Below are 17,926 nucleotides of genomic sequence, written 5' to 3'. Positions count from 1 at the left end.
TGGGGTTGTTTTTTTTTTTAAATGTATTTAATACTTAAGATTTTCCCTTTGGAGTCTCCAGAGGTTAAGTCGCTGGTCACAAACGTATTTCTACTTGTTTATAAGCAAACCGAAAAGAAATTTCAAACTATTTGTCCTTTATAAACAGGTGAGAGGCCTGACTGCGGGCTGGGAGAGCGGGGCAGACTGTTGTACCTCTTTAACACAAGATAAATGTATTTTTTTTTTGGAAGACTTCGATTTCCTTTGAAATACCTACCCATCGAATGGCAATTTCCCAAATTTAAAACTAACATTTACCATCGTCAAAATTATCACTAATCAGCGAACAGAGACGTGGCGGAGGGAAGGGCGGCGAGCGCATTCTCTTTAAGCTCAACATAAGGACAAATAAAAATTCGTAGGGAGAGTTTTTCATTTCTAAAGGGCAAAGAAAGATGGAAAAAGCGATTTTCAAACGGCTTTGCTGAACTGCTCCGCGCCGGTACCTGCTTCTTCGTCGGTGATTTAAAATACTCAGCGGGTAGACAATAAAAGTAATCAAAGATTGCCTTGAACAAAGCTCGGATCCATTAATAGAGAACTCCCAAACTTTATTCCCCATAGAAAATACCCACTGACTCAAAAACCAGCATCCTACGACTTGCACCGAATTCCTTGTTTTATCCGTAGGCAAAATTCACCTGTGAGGGGCACAAAGCCCGTCTAGCGCGGAATCAGCCCGGATTTTCAAACGTTTCCCAAATTAATGACTTTTGCCTAGCTGGTTTTTTTTCACTTCAAGCGGGAGACAAAGCGGATTCTATTGAAACCAAAGGACAAACCACAGTCCGTCGAGAGAGTTTTTCATTTCCAAAGGGCAAAGATTGAAAAAAAACTATAATAAATTTGTTCAGATGCCCCATAAACTGGGAAACAGACGATTTCCTTCACTCGGAGGATGCAAAAATTACCGGGCGGAGAACGGCAACGCTTTATTCCCAGTTTCTTTCCCCGGAGGGTGTCCCGACCGGAGCCCTGAGGAGTATTCCCTGTGCCAGGGGCCGTCTGGAGCCGCGCCGGGCAGGACAGAGCAGGGTCTGGGGTAGGTCTGAGCTCACACCGTGGTGACGGGGGACACCGGAGGAGCTCGGCATTGGATATGTGGGGTCGGAATGGAGGTGGGAGGGACGGGCCAGCAGGGCTGGAGGGCAGGGGAGCGGTGTGTTGGGAATTTTGGGGTGGGAAGGGAGATGCTGCAGGGTGGAGAGAAGGAGATAGCAGAGATCAGGGTGATCTCAGCCGATGTCTGTGCCGAAAAGGGGCCCGGCATCAGCCCCCGGCACCCCCACGCTGGGGTTGCACCTCGGCAGCCGATGGTCTGAGAGCCTCTGAGGGCCTCGTCCCGGGCTCAGGCGCCGGCGTTGTGCCGGTACGGCCACAACCGCGGCCACCGGGAGCCGGGCGTCTCCTCCACGGCCCCCTCTCCTCTCGGTAAGGCACGGCGGGGGGCTCGGGTCCCGTCTTGGCACGTGCCGCCCTCAGCGCGACATCATCCGCACGAACTCTGCCACAGGGAGAATACGGAAGGAAAATCCCGAATATTCCCAGGGGAACGTTCCTGGTTCCCCCCTTCCCTGTAGGTCCCCTACCTTCGAAGTCCACCAGGCCGTCCCCGTTGAGATCCACGTCCTTGAGGATCTCGTCCACCTCCCGGTAGTTGAGCTGCTGCCCCAGCAGCTTGCGCATGGCCTCCCGCAGCTCCGCCATGCTGATCTGCCCGTCCCCGTTGGTGTCGAACTGCGCGACGGCAAGCCCCCTTTGGCAACGGCCGCCCCTCGGCCACAGCTGTCCCCCCCTGCAAGCCCCCGTCCCCTCACCTCGCGGAAGGCGTCGCGCAGCTCCTTGATCCCGATCATGTCCGCTGTCTCTGCCAACATCTTGGGGCCCATCAGCTCCACGAAATCGTCAAAATCCACCTTCCCCCCGGCTGTGGCAGAAGCGGGGTGTCACTGGGGGTGGGGACGGGGATGGCTGGGGTCGTGTCCCCTCCCTGGTACCCCGCCACGTACTGATCTGCTGAGACAGCTCGATGAGCTCCATCTCGGTGGGCATATAGCCCATGGTCCTCATGCACTCGCCCAGGTCCTTGTAGCTGATGTAGCCGTCGCGGTCCTTGTCGAACTCCCGGAAGGCCTGCTTCAGCTCTGGGGACAGCGGGGTGACACCCCCGCGCGCCCCCGCAGCCCCCAACTGGGGCAACGACCACCCCCCCACCCCCCAGCCCTGCCTCCACACCTCACCTTCGATCTCTTCGGGCCGCAGCTCTCGGTCCTGGGAAAGAGAAAGCGGGAAGAGCCGAAGGAGGGTGCGTCTTTCTCCCATGGTTCCCCCCCTCCCCCCATAAATCCCGCGGTGCCGCAGTGCCCCGGCGTGCCGGGCACGTACCAGCTGGGTGATGGCGATGCTCTGCCGCAGGAAGATGCAGGCTGGCCCCACCAGCCCCTGCAGCACCGAGTAGCTCTGCAACGGGGGGGTCTGCACCACCTCCCCCGCCTCCTCGGGGTCCCCGGGGACCGGGGGGCTGGTGTGTGGCTTCCCATCCTGCAGGCAGAGCCGGGTGTCAGTGGCCGGGGCGGGGGGGTGTCTCCTCCTGCCACCCCCCCCAGGTGAAGGCCAGCCTTACCTTGGGGAGCCTCCGCTCAGGGGTCTTGGTGCAGTTGCCCATGGCTGGGCATGCCTGGCCCCGGGGGGGCTGCGATGGCGGCCGTGGCTGCACAGGGATTTGAGGTTTTTATGGAATATCTGGGGATATGCAGGGCAGGCGCGGGGGGGGAGTGGCGGGAGGGGGGGGGGACACACACGACACGCCGCGCCCGCGCATTAATCCTCCGGATTATTCCCTGCTAGGCTGCCTTGCTCCAGATGTGGGGAGCCACCCAGCTGTTCCCCCGTCCCCCCAGCCTCCCCGCTGCCCACCGGCCCTGCCATAGCCCAGTTACCTGCCCGAAAGCAGGGGGCAGCTTTGGGCCCGGCTCCTCAGTGGCCCAGCGATGCTCCAGGGGTGACGCGCCACCATGGCTGGGCCAGCTCACCGGGGTGCCCAGCTGCCCCCTGAGCTGCAGGGCTGGGCAGCGGCGGCGGCCACCCCGCTTACCAGGGCCATGGGAGCAGGAGCCCCCCCGGTAGCTGGGGGGCGTGGGGCTGCCGGCGCCCCGCCGCTGCGGCCCGCGGAAGAGGAAGAACATGCCGCTTGCCGCCCCGTCCTGCCGCTGGCCACCGGCTCCCGTTCCCTCTCCCCACCCCCGGGACCAGGAAACCAGATCCCCCGGAGTCGCTCCCTCGCTGGGACGAGGCCACCGGCTGGGGGAGAACGTGGCCCCAACTCGGGGAGAGCTGGACCGGCCGAGAGGCCCGTGGCAGAGCGGCGCAATGCGGCCCCCCCGGGGCGCTGAGGGGGGTCGGAGCGGGGCGCCCCGGGGGGCGACAGCGGGGGGGGGGGGTGGGACCCGGGGGCTCCGGTTACAGCCGCCGAAACCCGACCCGCGCCCGGGAACGGGGCACGTGGCGGCGCGGGCGCGGTGCCAGCTTGGCCACGCCCCTCGCCCAGAGGCCACGCCCCCTTGTCCCGTGGTCACGCCTCCGTGGCATGAGGCCACGCCCCTTGCCCTGAGGCCACGCCTCCCCGCTGGCGGGCGTCACACCGCTGCGCCGCGACGCCGGCGCTCGCTGCTGACGTCACCGTCGGCGCGACGCTGCGGGGGCGCCTGAAGGTGACGGTGGTCCCGGTGCCGGTCCCGGTGCCGGTGCCCGCCCCGCCATGGCCGCCCGGCAGCTGCTGGCGCTGCGGCGTCTGCCTGCCGCCGCCTACTCTGTGAGCGGGGACGGGGACGAGCGACGGGGCGATCCGGGCCAGGTCCCGCCGTTCGCGGTATTACCGGTGCTGAGACCCTGTGTTTCCCCCGCAGACGGCGCCCAAGAAGACGCAGTTCGGGTCGCTGCGGGATGAGGACCGGATCTTCACCAACCTCTACGGGCGGCACGACTGGAGGTGAGTACCGGCGACGGGGGTGGGGGGGAGTTGTCCCGGTGTGGCCTGTCCCGTCCCGTCCCGGTGTCACCGGCCGTGCCCTGCCCACAGGCTGCAGGGCGCCCTGCGCCGCGGCGACTGGTACAAGACGAAGGAGATCCTGCTCAAGGGAGTGGACTGGATCCTGGGCGAGATCAAGGCCTCGGGGCTGCGGGGCCGCGGCGGCGCCGGTTTCCCCACCGGCCTCAAGTGGAGCTTCATGAACAAACCCCCGGACGGCAGGTGAGACCGTTACCGGCACCGGTACCGGCACCGCCGGCTACCCGAGCCAAGCCCTGATGGCTCCCGCCTTTCCTCCCCAGACCCAAATACCTGGTGGTGAACGCGGACGAGGGAGAACCGGGGACCTGTAAGGACCGGGAGATCATGCGCCACGACCCCCACAAGCTGGTGGAGGGCTGCCTGGTGGCGGGACGCGCCATGGGCGCCCGCGCCGCCTACATCTACATCCGCGGCGAGTTCTACAACGAAGCCTCCAACCTGCAAGTAAATGGCGGGGAGGGGGCGGGTGGGGTCGGGGGGCTCCCCCTGGGGAGCCCCCCGCCCCCACCTGCCCCCTCCCCGCCGTAGGTAGCCATCCGGGAGGCTTACGAAGCCGGGCTGCTGGGCAAGGACGCCTGCGGCTCGGGCTACGCCTTTGACGTCTTCGTGGTGAGGGGCGCCGGAGCCTACATCTGCGGGGAGGAGACGGCGCTGATCGAGTCCATCGAGGGCAAGCAGGGCAAACCGCGCCTGAAGCCCCCCTTTCCCGCTGACGTGGGTACGTCCCCCCTGCTCCCCGCTTCGCGCGGCTCCGGTTTCCCTCCTTTCCACTCGAGAGCGGGACAAAACGGTGGCGACCAAACCAAACCAGTCATCCCGCGGACGTTGAGAGCTCCCGCTTCTTCCAGGTGTCTTCGGCTGCCCCACCACGGTGGCCAACGTGGAGACAGTGGCGGTGGCCCCCACCATCTGCCGGCGAGGCGGCGCCTGGTTTGCCGGCTTCGGCCGGGAGCGCAACTCGGGGACGAAACTCTTCAACATCTCGGGGCATGTCAACAACCCCTGCACCGTGGAGGAGGAGATGTCGGTGCCGCTGAAGGAGCTCATCGAGAAGCACGCCGGTAAGCGTCCCGCCGAGCTGCGCCCCGCCGGGACGGCGCTGGGCCCGGCTCAGCCCGTCTTGTCCCCCCGTCTCTGGCAGGGGGTGTCCGCGGGGGCTGGGACAACCTGCTGGCCGTCATCCCGGGGGGCTCCTCCACGCCGCTGCTCCCCAAATCGGTGTGCGAGACCGTGCTGATGGACTTCGATTCCCTGGTGCAGGCACAGAGCGGGCTTGGCACGGCTGCCGTCATCGTCATGGACAAATCGGTAAGGGAGGAGCCCCCCCCCTTGCCCCCGCCTTGCCCCTGTGCCGCAGCAGGGCCCTCACCCTCCTCTCCCTCCCCAGACCGACATCATTAAAGCCATCGCTCGCCTCATCGAGTTTTACAAGCACGAGAGCTGCGGGCAGTGCACGCCGTGCCGGGAAGGTGAGCAGGGGGGGCCGGGGAGGGGTTGTGGGGCGAGGCGGGGGGGCGGGGGGCTGCGCCACGACCCCCTCACGCCCTTCCCCTCCCCGCAGGCGTCGACTGGATGAACAAGGTGATGGCGCGGTTCGTGCAGGGCAACGCGCAGGTGGCCGAGATCGACGCGCTGTGGGAGATCAGCAAACAGATCGAGGGCCACACCATCTGCGCCCTGGGCGATGGCGCCGCCTGGCCCGTGCAGGTGGGGGGCATTTGGGGGCCGGGAATGGCGCCTGGAGGGGAGGGGCAACAGTCTTCCCCCCACCCCCTTAACCCATCCTGGTTCTGCAGGGTCTCATCCGCCACTTCCGACCGGAGCTGGAGGAGAGGATGCGGCGCTATGGGGAGGCCAAAGCCCGAGCGGCGTCGGCATAAGGAGCCAGCGGTGGAGCGAGGGCAGCCATTTCCTTCCTGGGGGGGCGCTTCTCGGGGGGGGCGAGGGGCTGCGCGCTAGTGAGGGGGTCCTCAATAAAGGCTGCTGTGCTCATGGGTGCCTCTCTGTGCTGGAGCGGGGCAAGAGTGTGGGCTGTGGGTGTGAAATGGACTCGGGGGGGGAGGGGGGCTCTGGGCCCTGCCCCCCAGGAGCACAGGCCCCCCAGGGCTTGGGGGGGATCCCCAGGGATTTGGGCATCAGGCAGCCGGGGGTCTGGGTGCCCCCAGAGGAGAGATCCTGGTTTTCCGTGAGCCTCCACCTCCCCTCTCTGGGGCTGGGTGATCGTGGGGGAGCACCAAGCAGACGGGGCATTACACGGCCGCGCGTCCCTCCCTGGGGACAGTGGTGACACCGGGGGGGGGCAGCTGTCATGTCCCCCCAACCCTGAGGACCAGCCACACAGTGTGACTTGGCAGCCGTGGCACAAGTGGTTCAAAAACATGGCTTTTTTCTCTTTTTTTTACTAAAATCACAGTGTGTGACACCAGCCGTTGCAGCCCGGTGCCACCGATGGGGGGGACAGCGCGGTCTCCCTGCAGCAGCACTGATGGGGGGGGGGGGGGGGGTGGGTCTGTACCCCCACCCCACCAAAACGCCTCCCTGGCACCCGGGGTTCGCCCCGTCACGCTGAGCCCGCCTTGGGCCGTGGCGGGGGGCTGCGGGCCGGCACGTGGGTCTTCCTGCGGTAGCGTCCGGGGGCCAGCAGCTCCAGGGTGAGCTCGGTGACGATGGCCGTCAGCCCCCACACCTTGTGGGGGCCGTTGAGGAAGACGGGCAGGGTGTAGCCGTAGCCCCCGGCGGTGCGGAAATGGGTGTAGCCCTGGTTCTCCTCCCGCAGGAGGTGATCCAGGGGCAGCGTGAAGACCTCCTCCACCTGCGGCACGGCGGTGACAAGGGGGTGGCCGCGGCGTCACCGGGGATGGGGGTGCTCATCCCCAAGCAGGGGACACGGCTGATGCTGGGGGGGGGGGGGGGGTGTCACCCACCTCGTCAGGGTTGGGGGTCAGCGTCAGGTCTTCCAGGGGCCCCAGGTTGGCCACGACCGGAGCCACCATTTGTCCCTGCTGGAAGGTGTGTCAGCAAGGGACGGGGGTGACAACACCCCACCCCCCTCAAAGTGCCACCCGCTCGGCTTGTCCCCCCTGTGCCCGTCCACAGACACCCTGCAGCCCACCCTGTCACCTGTCCTGTGTCACCCAACACCCCCCCCCCCCCGCCTGCAGCTGGTGCTTTGTGTTCCTGTCACCCTCAGACCCCTGTCACCCATGTCCCTGCCACGCTCCCCTTGTGTCTCTGTCACCCCATATCCTTGTCACTCTGTGTCCTCGCATTCTCAGTCACCCCATTTCCCTGTCACCCCGTGTCCTCACTTCCTCGTCACTCCATAGCCTTGTCACCCCCTGTCCTCACGTCCTTGGTCCCCCCCATGTCCTTGTCACCCTTGTCCTCACCTCCTTGTCACCCCATGTCATTGTCCCCCTGTGTCCTCGGTGTCCCCAGCCACTCCGTGTCCCCAAACACCCTCCACCGACCCCATCCCGTGCCCCGGTGTCCTTGTGTGTGTCCCCCCCAGTGTCCCCGGTACCCGATCGGGCAGCAGCCGCAGCTGTCCCCAGACGCTCGGTGCTCCCAGCGCCAGCCCCAGCTCCTCCCGCGTCTCCCGCAGCGCCGTGGCCACCGCGTCGCCGTCCGCCGGGTCCCGCCTCCCCCCGGGGAAACTGTTGAAAAAGAGTCGAAGGGGCGGGGGGGGGAGGTGCCGTTCAGCGCCGGGCCGCCCCCGGTCCCCCCGCTCCCCGGTACCTGACGTCGCCGCTGTGGGGGCCGCCCAGGCGGCGGGAGCGGAGGGTGAAGAGCAGCGCGGGGCGGCCGCGCACCGAGCACAGCGGCACCAGCACCGCCGCCGCCGCCCGTCCCCCCCCCGCCGCCGCCGCCGCCGCCAGCCGCGCCCGGCACCGCCGCTCGCTCCCGCTGCTCAGGAACCCCCCGCCGCCGCCGCCGTCCGCACCCGCCTCCGCCATGGCGCCGCCACGGGAGGGAGGGAGGGAGGGAGGGACCGACGCACCGGCCGCCCCCGGCACCGCCCCCCCCGGCACCGCCCCCCGGGCAACCTCGGCGCCACGGGAGTTCGCCAACGGCGCCAACGGGCCTGCGACACCCCCCCCCCCCCCCCCCGCCGCAGCGTGTGCGACCCCCCGCCTCCAGCTGCACGACCCTGTCACCGGGCGTGCCACCCCCCCGGCAGGGTGTGCGACCCCCAAAACCGGGTGTGAGACGCCCCCCTCCGGCTGCACAACCCTGTCACCGGGCGTGAGACGCCCAAAACCAGGGGTGAGACCCCCCTCCTCCAGCTGCACAACCCTGTCACCGGGTGTGCGACACCCCCCCAGCTGCACAACCGTGTCACTGGGGGTGCGACTGCCCCCCACAGGGTGTGCAACCCCCAAGACCGGGTGTGAGACCCCCCCCCTCCAGCTGCACAACCCTGTCACCAGGGGTGCGACCCCCAAGACAGGGTGTGCGATGCCACTGCTGGCTGTTAGATGCCCTTGCTGGGGGTGCGACCCCCCCCTCCAGCTGTACAAGCCTGTCACCAGGTATGCCACCCCCCCCGGCCGGGTGTGTGACCCCCCTCTCCAGCTGCACAACCCCCCCCTCCAGCTGCACAACCATCACCAGGTGTGCAACCCCCTCCCACTGGGTGTGCGACCCCCGCTCCAGCTGCAGAACTCTGTCACAGGGTGTGCGACCCCCCCCGCCTCCAGCTTCACAACCCCTCACCAGGTGTGCAGCCCCCTCGATGGGGTGTAGAACCCTCTGAGGGGGTGTGCAACTTCCCCCTCCAGCTGCAAACCCCCCGCCGGCGGGGTGTAGAACACTCCCCCCCCCCCCGCCCCGTCACCCTCTTCTCCGCCACCAGCTCTGTGTGTCCCCCCCTTACTGGGGAGCACCACCAGCAAGACACACACGATCCGATGGACAAAGGGGAAACTGAGGCAGGGGAGCAGAGGCCTTGGAGCAGCGCTCTCCTCCCGGGGTGCTGCCACCCCCCACCCTCGCTGCCCCTCAATTACCCCCAGCCGCTAACGAGCAGCCCCTGACACAACCCAGGCTGGGGGCAGCCCCCAGGGTGCTTGCGGCCATCGGTCCCCAAGAGCGTGTGACACGTGTACAGCCAGTCTGGAACAGGCGGTGATGTGTAAGGGGGTGAGGGTTCTGCGCGCTGTTATCTCGCGGGGGAATTTCTTCTGTCGAAACAGCCTTAATTGGGTCCAAGGCCGGGAAAAGGCTCCCGGGGAGGCACCGGGAGCGGGATTGCTGCCGGAGGGTTTACCGGGCAGCCTCGGCTTCCAGGCTAAAGACAAGACACAGGCGCCATTCCCCCTAGGGACAGGACAGAGAGGATGGCATCTCATGGGACCCATCCAGCACCCGGTCCTGCCGACCGGGTCTGTTTGGGCGCCGGGCTGACAAAAAGGGATCAAGTGAGGAATAGGGAATAACAGGGACAGTGCCCCGGTGCTTGGATCAGGGAGAAAACGCCAGAGATCGGCCAGCCCCACTCCCCAGGAAGCCCCCAGCCCCACGACAGACACTCTCACACCTCCACCTTCATCTCTCAGCATTAAATGATTTTAAAAAACTGTATAGAAATCACCACTCTCATAATTCTTTGTCTTCAGAGCCCGGCACCGGCTTCAACCACTCCAGCTTCAGCGAAACCTCCTCTCCTCCCATACATACCGCTTCCCTGCGGGCACCTTGCGGAAAAACAGGCTGTTCCCTCGGCTCATGTTGCCCTGGAAGGGGGAGATGGCCATCATTGGGTGAGCTGGGGTTGCCCCGAGCCTCGGCACGGCCACCCCGGACCCCGCTGGGCTCCCACCCGGCTCTTTTCCGTGGCCAGGCAGCATCCCGGAGCTGCCCGGCTCCAGCGGCTTACCTCCCTGTGCAGCTGGCTCCAGCAGTCCAGCCAGGAGGAGTAGGTGGGTGCGTAGGGAAGGAGGCCCCCAGCCAGCCTGGGGGAGGAAGAGGAGACCCACAGCGAATTATTTCCACCCAGAACCAAGGCAGGATCCGTCCCCTTGTCACCTGAACCCCCAAAACAGCCCTTTCGAGGCCAGGCTTCCGCTATCAACGAAGGATCAACCCCACGGCGAGTTTGAAGCCTTTTTGACAACCGGCGGCTTTGGGAGCTGATGCGGCGGAGAGGGAGGTGGCCACCACCCACGCCAGCCCCCCCCAGGCGCAGAGGGGAAGGAGGAGGAGGAGGCGGCGGCAGGAGCAGACTCACCCGCAGTTATTAACGGCCATCAGGTTGGAGACCAGCACGAAGGGGTAGGTCAGCATGCTGGCGAAGAACTGCAAGGGAGAGCAGGGCTGGTCGGCAGCGGCACGTGGACGCCGCAGGGATCCCCCCGGTTTCCCTCCGCGTGGGAATGAGCCCCAGAAGATCCCCAGGGACGCCCTGGGAGGGAGCCCCCTCCCACAAGCTCCGTGCAGGGCCGGGCTACGTTGAGGCAAGCTCAAATTTTTATGCCTGGCTCTGGCGAGAGTGAGAAATGCTGCTTTGACCATGAAGTCGCGGGGCAAACGCGGAGCCCCAGCGTTTGTGGGGCTGCGAGAGGCAGCTACAGATCCTTCCCCCGCAGGCTGATCCCTCCCTCAGGGATCCCGGCTTCGCTCCCCAGCCCAGCAGCCGCAGGATTCCAGGAACACACCGTTTCCCCAGGGAAAGAGGATTCAACTCTCTTCACTCTCCCCGCGGGGAGACAGCGTCACGCACACGGCTGTACACACACACGCGCGCGCTGTACTCACTCCAGTGACTGCCTGTGAGTAGCTCTTCATCTCGGTCATGGTTGAGACCTGCGGAAGGAGAAAAGGCATTTTCAACCCCCACGGAGCCGTGCTGCCACCCCAAAGTAGGGTCCTGTCCCCCTGAGCTGTCCCCTGAGCCTCCCCTGTCCCTCACCGCCATCAGCGATGCCACCCTGCCGCCCCCAGCCCGCCCCAGTCCCCCCGAGCAGGGCACGGAGCCCGTACCCCGTTCTCCAGCGCGTACGTGTTGATGAGGTAGGCCAGCATGTTGCAGAGCCAGAGCGAAAGGATGTCCCCGAGGAGACGGGGGATGAGGCCGCTGAAAGAGAAGAGGCAGCAGGAAGGTGAGCCTAGGGCAGACCTGGATCTGGCTGCACGGAGAGCCAGGGAAGAGCCAGGTAGGAAGGGGAGGGGGCAGCCGTTCCCCCAACAGCCGGGTGAAGGGGGAACACCCGGCCCTGGGATGCTCGGACAAGCATCCAAGAGGATGCGGGTGCAGAAGGGAGCTGCTGGAGGGACCCAAAACACCTCCCAGCCACCTACAGTGGGAGGCCAGCGCTCTCAGGGAAGGTTTAATACACCTTTGCTCCCTGTTTCATGTCCCCAGATGTCACCCACGCAACCCAGGGCCGGTGGGACTTGCTGGATCCCCACCAGGAAGCCCCCCCGGCGAGAGCAGAACAGGAACCGCGCACCCCAGTGACGGCTGAGGTCAGGGCAGAACGCTTCCCAAGAGAGACGGGAGGGCAGAGCTGCGGCATCACGGACGGAGCGAGGAACAACGCCCAAGCGAGGCCCACGGATTTTGGGCGAGACCCCCCGCCGTGCCTCCCCCTCCAAGGCCCCGGTGGACGACACTCACGCGAAGAAGCCCAGGATGCCCTCTTCTCGGTAAATCGTGGCGAAGGCGCTTAGTGTCCCGCTGGGCCGGAGAGGAAAAGGAGAGCACTGCCGTCAGAGGGGGCCCTATGGGCGGGCAGCCCCCCCACGGCAGCCCTGGCCCCCCCTACCCCGTACCTGTACTTGGTCTCCCGGCCGATGAACTGCACCATGCAGCGCAGGGTGATCACTGCGGGCAGAGATGGGCGGTCAGGGTGGGCAGAGGGACACCCCGGGGTCACACAGGAGTGACAGGAGCCTGTCACCGGGGTCACCAGGACCACGTGCAAGCTGCGGCGGGGGGGTGGGGGGGACCTACCGTGAAAGGGGTGGGTGATGAGTGTGGCGGCGGAGCGAGCGACCATCTCTCGGGAGGTCTGGGGAGAAACGGGGTGTCAGGGGAAGCGGGTGCCAGGGACGCGGCAGGCAGAGAGCCCGGCAGCACAGGCATCGTACCCGAGGGGACCCAGCCCCCTCCTCCTCACCTCCTTGAGGACCTGCTCCAGCGAGGACACGGGCTCCTTCTTGCTGGCTCCAGGCTGGAGAGGGAAACAGGTGTCAGGAACAGCCCCCCCGAAAGGCACCGCACCCTCCCCACCACCCCTGAAAGGATCTGTGTCCCCCCAGCGCGGGCTCGGCAGCACCCCGGCCCTGGCAGAGCCTTCTGTACCCCGCGATTCTCCCGGGGCGGGGGGGGAGAATCTCTGATGCCGGGCTGCCTCTGCCCGCAGGTGTGGGGGTACAGGGGGAAGAGGGAGAGGGGAAGGCAGGAATACAGGGAGAGAGGGAGGGAGAGGGAGATGGGAAAGGGAAGGGATGGGGAGATGGGAAAGGGAAGGGAGAGGGAGATGGGAAAGGGAAGGGATGAAGGAAGGGAGAAGGGAGGGAAGAATGGAGGATTCGCCAGGGGAAGCAGCCGCAACCTCACACCTACCTCAGCCTGCTCAGCCTCCTGGTACCGCTGGGGAGGGAAAGGCAGGGTTAGCATGGCCGCGGGAGGCCCTGCCAAAGGGGTGAGCCCCCCTTGCAGACCCTCCCCCGGGGCCGGCGGCGCCGTGTGCCCCCCCTTTTCCCCCGGTACCTGCAGCACTTTGCTGTGCACGACGGTGCCGATGGCGCTGGAGCAGAGGCGGGGGGTGAGGCCCTTGAAGAGTCCCGCTCTTCCGTCGACCTTCACGATGTGCTTGGCTGGGGACAGCGGGGACCCATCACGACACGGAGGGCGGGGGGGGGGGGGGTGGACACCACCGGGACACCACCGGCCCCGCGGGGCGGGGGGCGCAGCGGAGGGAGGAAGAGGAAGGGGGGCAGGCTCACCGTAAGCGAAGAGGCCGGGCAGCTGGTAGACCTGGCGCCCGAAGATGTTCCTCCCCAGGGTGGGCGGCAGCGGCTCGTACCCCACCTGCGGCGGGGACAGGCAGCCTGCAGCCGGTACCGGGCCACGGTGTCGTTCCCCCGCCCCAGCTCCCCGTTACCGGGCCCCCTCCCCCTTACCTGCACCAGCACCTTCACGTACATGAGGGGCTGCGAGAGCACGGTCAGCCCCGAGCCCAGCAGCACCTGCGAGCCCGCGTCCGCCATGCTGCCGCCCGGCGTCACGGCCCAGAAGGACACCCCCGCCGCCGCTGCCGCCGCCGCCGCTTCCGCTTCCGCCCACTCCCCGGTACTTCCGGCGCGCCCGCCGAACGCTTCCGGTCGGGGGGGGGGGGTGGTTCACCCCCCCGCTGGATCGCCATGGCAACGTGGGGGGGGTGTCACCGTGGCGACGGGGGCTGAGGCCTCGCCGCGGCCTGCAGGCCTGAGGCGTCGCCATGGCAACGGGGCCTGCGGGGCCCCAGGCCTCGCCGCGGCCTGCACGCCTGAGGGGACGCCATGGCGACGGGGCCGGAGGTGACACCGAGGTGACGCTATGGCGACGGGGCCTGAGGTGACGTTATGGCGACAGGGCCTGAGGTGACGCCACCTCGAGGAGGCCGGATGTGACACTATGGAGATGGGGCCTGAGATGACATATGGCGAGGAGGCCTGAGGTGACACTGAGGTGACACCATAGCAACAGGGCCCGAGGGGACACCGTGGTGAAGAGGCCTGAAGTGATACCGTGGCGATAGGGCCTGAGGCGACACCGAGGTGACACCATGGCGTCGGGGCCTGTAGAACCACCGGAGCCTGCAGGGCCAGAGGCAGTGTCACGGTGGCAGGGCCCAGGGCTGGGCGCCATCAGCCTCTGGGCAGGCTGGAGCGCTGGGGGCCAAGCGGGTGCCCCGGGGGGCATGGCGCGATGGAAAGAGGCGTCACCGGGCAGAGGCACGGCCATGGCAGCGCCTTTAATCCCGAGCGCAGGCGCAGCAGCGTGGGGCGGCGGACAGAGAGGCCCTGCCGGGGGCGGTGAGGGGGGGACGCACCCTGCGTCCACGGGCAGAAGCCGCCTGCCCGCCCCGCTGCTGGGACAGCCGTGTTTCAGCTCCCGGGGCTGCATCCCGTGAGGAATCACTGGTGACACTGGGGTGGCGGGTGCTCAGCGGCATCCGATGGTGTGACACCGCACTTGTGACACCCTTCTGAGACCCCCCCATGGCGGCGCGGCAGCTGTCCCCCGCTCCAGCTGCGCTGGGAAAGGTCCCACTGGAGCTGGCTCTGGGCTTCTCTCCCACCACGCTGCCTCCCCTCCGGGTGCTGGGGGCCCTGGGGGTCCCCAGCCTGGCCTGGGGGGTCACAGAAGAGGGGTTAGACCCACTTGGAGCCCCTGGCAGCAGGCTGGGACAGGCTGGGACAAGTGTCCCTACAGGGTTGTCCCCTCTGGGACCTGGTGGACTGTGCTCGTAGGCTCACCAGGATGTTGGCACGGCTCTGGTAGATGGTGTTTGTCTGGCACAGGGCGTTCATCGCTCTCCGGCTCCGCCGCCGCTTCCTCCTCTGTTGCTCCAGCTGCACCGTATTGCAAAGCAATGCCAGGGTGTCTGCACCCCATGATGCCTCACACCTCCCCGGTGCTTCGTCCCTCCCACCCCAAAAGCAGCGGCACCCGGGGACTCACCGGCTGTGCCGGGCCATGGAGGTGAGCTGGGGGCCCGTCGGACACAGAGCTGTCGGAGCCGCTGGTGCTGTGAGGGGGAGACGAACGCCTGAGCCCCCACCAGCACCCGGGGCTCTGCAGGGTCCCCGGGCTGGGCCGTACCTGGATTCGAGCTCCGACGGGGAGACATCGCTCCAGCCGGAGCCCGGCTCCCGGCCCAGCCGCTGCTGCAGCAGCGTGTCCACCTCCGACAGGCACTGCTGGAACTGCAGGATGGACCCAGTGTCACCGCGGCCCCCCTGTGACACCAGGACCAGCCTGGGTGCCGCAGTTTGAGCCCACCTTGGCAGGATGGGGGTCGCAGAAGTCGAGCAGGGTGTCGCAGAGGTGGTAGCCCAGCGACTTGAGATCCTCCACGGTGAAGTGCGAGTTCCTCCTGCCTGGAGGGGACAGGGGACAATGAAAGAAGCAGCGGCTTCCCAACATGGGGACAGCTGCCAGCCAACACACCGGACACCGTCACCTGCGGTGGCCCCTCACCCAGCGTGGAGCCGCCAAAGGCCACCTCCATGGTGTAGCTGTTGGAGACGCCAATGCGCCACATGACGACCCTGCCCGTCCCTGCTTTGCTCTTCTGCACCTTGAACTTGCAGCTGGGAAAGGAAAACTAGGGCCAGCCCTGGGGTCAGCACGGCGGGGGGATGTGTCCCCCTCCCCAGCCCCACAGGGACACCACATGGTGTCACCATGAAGCTCGGCGAGGACGCCATTCCCTGGCTCCGGAGCGTCCCACCTTATCGGGGGCATTTTTGCTCAGCATGAGGGGGAAGACGCGCTGGTGCAGCCGCAGCCCGGTGCTGGCCCTGCCGCCGTCGCAGCCGTACATGAAGACGTTATTCTTGCGGCTGTGCCCGTGGAAGTCGCAGTATAGCACCACCTCCCGCTCCGCCAGCACCCTGCACGCATCCAGATACAGCCACCGTCCCCGACACGGGAGCGCCGCCATCCCGCCGGCTCCCTGTGTCCCCACCTCACCTCTCGACCATGGCCCGCAGGTGCCACACGCCGGGGAAGGAGCCTTGGAGCGCCGTCCCGTACGCCCTGTTGGGATCCTGGCCGGCCAGGGAGCAGCGGGAATTGCCCACCACCACCCCATCGGGGTTGAGCATGGGCACCACCTTGAAGACGAAGAGCCGGCGCAGGAGCCGGGCGTCGGGGTGGGTGCTGAGGAGGAAATCGAGGAAGCCCCGCATGGCCCAGGAGCTGCCGCTCTCCCCGGGGTGGGCGCGGGCGCTCAGCACCACCGCCCGCTTGGCCGCCGTGCCGGTGGGGCTGGTGATGGTCAGCAGGTAGATGGTGTTACCGGCCAGGCTGCGGCACAGCGCCCGCACCGCGCAGTACTGCGAGCACACGGGGTCGCCCGCCAGCGCCCGCAGGTAGCGCTGCAGGTCGGAGTAGGTGTAGGGGTAGGAGTGGGCGAAGAAGCAAGTGTCGCCGTCGTGGGGGAAGCGCACCGTCCAGGAGAGGCGGAAGGCGGCCGGCTCCTCCCCGCCACCCCGGTAGTAGCGGATGTCAGTCCCGACCCGGCGCCAGCCGATGCCGCAGCTCTGGGCGTCCCGCTGGGAGTAGAGCAGCGGCCGCATGCCCTCGCCATAGAGGCTCTTGGGCTTCGCCAGGTTGGCGATGGTGAAGCGGTAGAGGGGGTCTCGACGGGTGTTTTGAACGCGGAAGTAGAACCACTGGGTGTGCTTGGCGGTGTAGAGGTCCGGCCGCAGCGTCAGCACGTACTCGTAGGGGCCCCTGCACAGCGGGACGGGCCGTGCTCCAGCTCCTGGCCCTGCTGCCGTCCCCTCCTCACCTCCCCCGTCCCCTCTCTTACACCTTGACAGCTTTCTGGAGGTTGCCGCTCTCGAAGCGGGATTCAAAGAGCAGCGTGGTGTCCTGGGGACCCTCCAAGGGGACTGCTGGAGAGGAGAGGGGGCCCAGGGCCCCCCCGACCCGAGCGCGGGTGAAACGGGAGCCTGGGGGCACTGTGGGGGGAAGCAAGGAGGGATGGCGATGGGGGCTTGGGGAGACTGGGGGGGCACACGGGGGTGGCTGCCTGCTCCCTGCTACCTGGGCTGAGGTGGTAGACGACGGTGCCCTGCTCCTCGCTGAGGGGGGCCGGGGGCCACTCGTGGCTCAGGGGCTGGCAGAAGGGCTCTGGTTCAGGGGGGACCCACTCTGGAGGGGGGGACACACAGAGAGGGGTGCCGTGGGCATGGCAGGGGTCCGGCAGAGGGGTGAGGGGGGGGGATGGCTGCGGCGCTCCCTCACCGATGTGCTCGATCGTTTCCTTGATGACTTCGCACTCCACGGGCCAGCGGGGAGGGGGCGGGGGTCTCCGTGCCGACGGAAGGGCAAAGAGATCCCGTGGCTCCCCCAGGGACCCGCGGTGCCACGCTGAGGGGACCGGTGTGCACCGGTGGGGGGACGGCTCCAGGACCCCAGGGGCTGCAAGGGGAGCAGGAGGGACTGGGGGGCTCCCGCCGAGAGGGGGGAGCCCAGACTGGGGCCACCCCCCAGAACCACCCATCACCCCCAGGGCAGGGAGAGGCCCCCGGGCAGCACCGAGCTCGGTGCCGGGGGGCGATGGGGTCTCACTCACAACTCGCCTCCTGCCCAGGACCTCGCAGGCAGCCAGGGTGGGTGCTGCCCGTACTGGGGGCCTCGGGGGGGTGCTGCTGGGAGGGCCCCCCCGGGGACACGGGGCTCTTCTGCCTGCCCGTCTTCTGGCCTTGGGGAGAGCATTGCTGCAGCCCAAAGGGCAGGGGGGCGAGGGGACGCGTTCCTGGGGCCAGGGCTCACCTCGGAAGTAGCCGTAGAAGCGCAGGTGGCTGCGCATGAAGCTGTCGTAGGGCTCGGGGACCAGCGCTCCACTAAACCCCCCCGGTCCCCCCTCCCCAAGCCCGGCAGCAGGGCGCCCTGAAGGCCGCATGGCTGCCAGAGGTCCGGCACGACCCTTCTCCGCTCCCGGCAGTGCCAGGGAGCCAGGACGCGGTCGCTGAGCGACCAGCCAGCAGCAGGGAGGGACAGGGCGGTCCCGGAGCGGAGATGGGAAAGGAGCCAGAGGGATTTCGTTATCCTGGCAGACACCCGGGGAGCCCGGCCACAAAGAGCCCCAA

At 67.2% G+C, this 17,926-nt stretch overlaps 5 protein-coding genes across 7 annotated transcripts; 1 reads left to right on the top strand and 4 right to left on the bottom strand.

Annotated features, from left to right (window-relative positions):
- Positions 1 to 572: 572 nt before the first annotated feature.
- Positions 573 to 3,710, bottom strand: CABP2 (calcium binding protein 2). 2 transcript variants are annotated; one of them, XM_074586561.1, is made up of 8 exons: positions 2,982 to 3,710; positions 2,666 to 2,752; positions 2,428 to 2,583; positions 2,283 to 2,313; positions 2,052 to 2,186; positions 1,860 to 1,969; positions 1,632 to 1,779; positions 573 to 1,546 (listed from the first exon to the last, which is right to left on the bottom strand). In XM_074586561.1, exons 1-8 carry the CDS (start codon positions 3,225 to 3,227, stop codon positions 1,521 to 1,523), a joined length of 939 nt encoding a protein of 312 aa, XP_074442662.1. In that variant the 5' UTR covers positions 3,228 to 3,710; the 3' UTR covers positions 573 to 1,520. The 2 variants fall into 2 exon arrangements, with proteins under 2 accessions (XP_074442662.1, XP_074442663.1); XM_074586562.1 differs by having other exon boundaries at positions 2,424 to 2,583; positions 2,982 to 3,198.
- NDUFV1 (NADH:ubiquinone oxidoreductase core subunit V1) lies at positions 3,624 to 6,535 on the top strand. The gene is made up of 10 exons (XM_074586541.1): positions 3,624 to 3,853; positions 3,948 to 4,030; positions 4,121 to 4,291; positions 4,372 to 4,555; positions 4,640 to 4,829; positions 4,960 to 5,172; positions 5,253 to 5,419; positions 5,499 to 5,580; positions 5,673 to 5,818; positions 5,908 to 6,535. Exons 1-10 carry the CDS (start codon positions 3,800 to 3,802, stop codon positions 5,989 to 5,991), a joined length of 1,374 nt encoding a protein of 457 aa, XP_074442642.1. The 5' UTR covers positions 3,624 to 3,799; the 3' UTR covers positions 5,992 to 6,535.
- Positions 6,536 to 6,619: 84 nt separating this feature from the next.
- On the bottom strand, positions 6,620 to 8,079 carry NUDT8 (nudix hydrolase 8). Its single transcript, XM_074586577.1, has 4 exons — positions 7,850 to 8,079; positions 7,635 to 7,767; positions 7,036 to 7,113; positions 6,620 to 6,923 (listed from the first exon to the last, which is right to left on the bottom strand). Exons 1-4 carry the CDS (start codon positions 8,065 to 8,067, stop codon positions 6,672 to 6,674), a joined length of 681 nt encoding a protein of 226 aa, XP_074442678.1. The 5' UTR covers positions 8,068 to 8,079; the 3' UTR covers positions 6,620 to 6,671.
- A 1,578-nt stretch (positions 8,080 to 9,657) lies between these two features.
- Positions 9,658 to 14,370, bottom strand: MTCH2 (mitochondrial carrier 2). The gene is made up of 13 exons (XM_074586566.1): positions 13,241 to 14,370; positions 13,064 to 13,148; positions 12,828 to 12,934; positions 12,681 to 12,707; positions 12,232 to 12,285; positions 12,066 to 12,123; positions 11,885 to 11,936; positions 11,730 to 11,789; positions 11,093 to 11,186; positions 10,868 to 10,915; positions 10,341 to 10,408; positions 9,990 to 10,065; positions 9,658 to 9,846 (listed from the first exon to the last, which is right to left on the bottom strand). The coding sequence occupies exons 1-13, from the start codon at positions 13,325 to 13,327 to the stop codon at positions 9,760 to 9,762; spliced, it is 903 nt and encodes a 300-aa protein (XP_074442667.1). The 5' UTR covers positions 13,328 to 14,370; the 3' UTR covers positions 9,658 to 9,759.
- AGBL2 (AGBL carboxypeptidase 2) lies at positions 14,048 to 17,779 on the bottom strand. 2 transcript variants are annotated; one of them, XM_074586514.1, is made up of 13 exons: positions 17,610 to 17,779; positions 17,410 to 17,538; positions 17,079 to 17,255; positions 16,878 to 16,985; positions 16,642 to 16,792; positions 15,798 to 16,562; positions 15,556 to 15,718; positions 15,303 to 15,429; positions 15,105 to 15,202; positions 14,925 to 15,028; positions 14,784 to 14,850; positions 14,579 to 14,674; positions 14,049 to 14,451 (listed from the first exon to the last, which is right to left on the bottom strand). In XM_074586514.1, exons 1-13 carry the CDS (start codon positions 17,737 to 17,739, stop codon positions 14,074 to 14,076), a joined length of 2,493 nt encoding a protein of 830 aa, XP_074442615.1. In that variant the 5' UTR covers positions 17,740 to 17,779; the 3' UTR covers positions 14,049 to 14,073. The 2 variants fall into 2 exon arrangements, with proteins under 2 accessions (XP_074442614.1, XP_074442615.1); XM_074586513.1 differs by having other exon boundaries at positions 14,048 to 14,451; positions 17,079 to 17,776.
- Positions 17,780 to 17,926: the final 147 nt, after the last annotated feature.

This window comes from Larus michahellis, chromosome 4 (genome assembly GCF_964199755.1).
Source record: "Larus michahellis chromosome 4, bLarMic1.1, whole genome shotgun sequence".
Classification (NCBI taxonomy): Eukaryota; Metazoa; Chordata; class Aves; order Charadriiformes; family Laridae; genus Larus; species Larus michahellis.
This window is presented reverse-complemented; position numbering and strand designations above follow the sequence as displayed.

What these genes read in the sequence shown, in the direction of transcription:
- CABP2 (XM_074586561.1), bottom strand. Translation starts at nt 3,227, where the DNA reads ATGTTCTTCCTCTTCCGCGGGCCGCAGCGGCGGGGCGCCGGCAGCCCC. An exon ending in TGCCCCCTGCTTTCGGGCAG is followed by an intron (nt 2,753 to 2,981) that starts GTAACTGGGCTA and finishes ATCCCTGTGCAG; the next exon opens with CCACGGCCGCCATCGCAGCC. An exon ending in CGAGCTGTCTCAGCAGATCA is followed by an intron (nt 1,970 to 2,051) that starts GTACGTGGCGGG and finishes CTTCTGCCACAG; the next exon opens with CCGGGGGGAAGGTGGATTTT.
- NDUFV1 (XM_074586541.1), top strand. Translation starts at nt 3,800, where the DNA reads ATGGCCGCCCGGCAGCTGCTGGCGCTGCGGCGTCTGCCTGCCGCCGCC. An exon ending in CCCCTTTCCCGCTGACGTGG is followed by an intron (nt 4,830 to 4,959) that starts GTACGTCCCCCC and finishes CGCTTCTTCCAG; the next exon opens with GTGTCTTCGGCTGCCCCACC. An exon ending in GCTCATCGAGAAGCACGCCG is followed by an intron (nt 5,173 to 5,252) that starts GTAAGCGTCCCG and finishes CGTCTCTGGCAG; the next exon opens with GGGGTGTCCGCGGGGGCTGG.
- NUDT8 (XM_074586577.1), bottom strand. Translation starts at nt 8,067, where the DNA reads ATGGCGGAGGCGGGTGCGGACGGCGGCGGCGGCGGGGGGTTCCTGAGC. An exon ending in CCCCACAGCGGCGACGTCAG is followed by an intron (nt 7,768 to 7,849) that starts GTACCGGGGAGC and finishes CTTTTTCAACAG; the next exon opens with TTTCCCCGGGGGGAGGCGGG. An exon ending in TGACCCCCAACCCTGACGAG is followed by an intron (nt 6,924 to 7,035) that starts GTGGGTGACACC and finishes GCCGTGCCGCAG; the next exon opens with GTGGAGGAGGTCTTCACGCT.
- MTCH2 (XM_074586566.1), bottom strand. Translation starts at nt 13,327, where the DNA reads ATGGCGGACGCGGGCTCGCAGGTGCTGCTGGGCTCGGGGCTGACCGTG. An exon ending in GGCCGGGAGACCAAGTACAG is followed by an intron (nt 11,790 to 11,884) that starts GTACGGGGTAGG and finishes TCTCCGGCCCAG; the next exon opens with CGGGACACTAAGCGCCTTCG. An exon ending in CGTACGCGCTGGAGAACGGG is followed by an intron (nt 10,916 to 11,092) that starts GTACGGGCTCCG and finishes CTCCTTCCGCAG; the next exon opens with GTCTCAACCATGACCGAGAT.
- AGBL2 (XM_074586513.1), bottom strand. Translation starts at nt 17,739, where the DNA reads ATGCGGCCTTCAGGGCGCCCTGCTGCCGGGCTTGGGGAGGGGGGACCG. An exon ending in GGAAACGATCGAGCACATCG is followed by an intron (nt 16,986 to 17,078) that starts GTGAGGGAGCGC and finishes CCCCCCCTCCAG; the next exon opens with AGTGGGTCCCCCCTGAACCA. An exon ending in CGTCTACCACCTCAGCCCAG is followed by an intron (nt 16,793 to 16,877) that starts GTAGCAGGGAGC and finishes TTCCCCCCACAG; the next exon opens with TGCCCCCAGGCTCCCGTTTC.